At 40.0% G+C, this 1,977-nt stretch overlaps 1 protein-coding gene across 1 annotated transcript; it reads left to right on the top strand.

The window, feature by feature from the left end:
* Positions 1-327: 327 nt before the first annotated feature.
* On the top strand, positions 328-1,967 carry LOC111655434 (macrophage-stimulating protein receptor-like; the record flags this gene model as incomplete). The annotated part of the gene is made up of 3 exons (XM_023406846.2): positions 328-691; positions 791-913; positions 1,844-1,967. Coding segments are annotated over exons 1-3 (421 nt in total), but the record flags the coding sequence as incomplete, so codon positions are not given.
* Positions 1,968-1,977: the final 10 nt, after the last annotated feature.

Below are 1,977 nucleotides of genomic sequence, written 5' to 3'. Positions count from 1 at the left end.
ATCCGTCAGTGGACCTGTCCAACAATCTGAAATCCTGGTTCTTCCATTTCTCTGCAGATCCAAACACCTGTGCTGCCAACATCATCTCTGCCTCAAAAACACTATGCTTTTAGTCTGTAATCAAATTATTCATTTGGATTGGATTTAAAAGAAAACAAGTATAAAGTGTTGTGTCTGTGAGTTTGTATCTTGGCCTTAAAGATACAAGCCAGTCTTTGCATGAAGACTCCCTTAAATCAAACAGGGACCCACCCTGCTCTGCGCCTATGGCTGCAAGGCAACCCTCACGAGCTACAGATCCATCATCGTGACATCTGAACAAACTTTATCTGCTGATGAAGACAGTGTAATGTAGTTGAAAGCTTCAGAAAAAGCTAGTAAATGGATTTTAGTTGGGATTGTTTTATCTATGTTTGCACACTAGTTTAAACACTGTTCAGTGTTGTTTCTACTTAAATTTTCTTCCTCATTATTTAATTTCCTTGTCCTCTGCCGCCTGTGGCCGTGGTACTAGAGCATGGAGAACAACGCCACATGCAGAGACCATCCTACCATGGTGTCAAAGCCCTACTACAGAGTGGACCTCTTCAACAGGCAGATGACAAACGTCCTGCTCACCTCTCTGCTGGTCACAACCATAGAGAACAAGACTGTTGCCCATATTGGCACTTCAACCGGACGGCTGCTACAGGTAAGATTCAAAAAATGTATGATTTTTTAAATCTGTTGTTTCTGGTATTAGTCTTCATTTTACCACTGTAATAATCTCCTCTTGTGTCCGTGTTGGCAGCTCGTGTTGACAAGATCCAGTCCTATTATTTTTGCCAATTACTCTCTGGAGGAGAACCAGAGAGTCTCATCCATCGCTGCTGTTTACTCATCAGAGTATCTTCTTTTCGTGGTTGGAGACAAGGTACAGCAGCAATCCCATGTCTTTAAATGTGTGTAATAGGTCAGAGACGTGCAGGTCAGGTTACATCACAATGACAAATGAGCTGGGAGTGTGACTGATTGTCCCTCCATGACCCTGTGATGCTCTGGAGACCTGTCCAGGGTGTTTCCTGTGACTTAGAGAATGAATAATCAAATGGTACTCCTGTGGGATGTCAGGCTTATTACCTTTTGTGATAGCAATTGGGACACAACAGAAAAAATTAGGCTCCTCTGAAAGCTCCAAGGCCCCAATTTTATAATCTTTTCAGGATTCTGGTTCCCTTCCAGAAAATGAAATACCTTTTCTTTAAACTCTTAAAAAATATATAGATAAAAAAAGTGGTTAATAGAAAAAGAAGTTTGAAAGATGCCTGGTGTTTTGTTTGCAATGTGTACGCATTGAAGAGATAGTTCAAGTTCCATTCAAATGAAATAGTTTTATTATTCATCTGTCATTAATCAGCAAAATTAGACTTCATTTCAGCACAAGGATCTCTCCATGTGACTTGTTGAACAGCCTGATGCTGAATGAGGCTCAGTATCAGTTTACATGTTTCCATCTGCATGGAAAGAATCAATTATTTAGTAGGAAATGTAAGTTAATTGAAGTTATTTCTCTTCTTGCATCTAAATGTATGAAGGAAAAAAAATAACTAGCAGTAAAAAGTTTTAACCAAAGGGAAAAAAACAAACCCACTCAATCTTCAGTTTTAATTTATTGGGTCACAGGCCATTATTTTCAAATCCCTTTGTACTATTTACATTATCACCTTACAGTTGTTTTAAATTCTGCATTTGGAGGTTTTTCAATGTGATATTTCTTATGTCATCATCTGTTTGATTATCAGCAATGGGGATCTTTCTTTGTAGAGGGCATATGTGACTTTAAAAATGGTAATCTGTGTTTCAGATGATTCAGGTGCCACAGAGAGGGCCGGGCTGTCAACACTTCCTGACTTGTGCCATGTGTCTCACAGCCCCTAAGTTCATGGGCTGTGGGTGGTGCTCTGGAGTGTGCTCCTGGGAGAGCGAGTGTCACAATCG

Source organism: Seriola lalandi, unplaced genomic scaffold (genome assembly GCF_002814215.2).
Source record: "Seriola lalandi dorsalis isolate HSWRI2012SDOR001 ecotype SW California unplaced genomic scaffold, Sedor1 jcf7180001975445, whole genome shotgun sequence".
In the NCBI taxonomy this organism is placed as follows: domain Eukaryota; kingdom Metazoa; phylum Chordata; class Actinopteri; order Carangiformes; family Carangidae; genus Seriola; species Seriola lalandi.
Note: the sequence above shows the minus strand (reverse complement) of the source record. Positions and strands in the feature narration are given on the sequence as shown.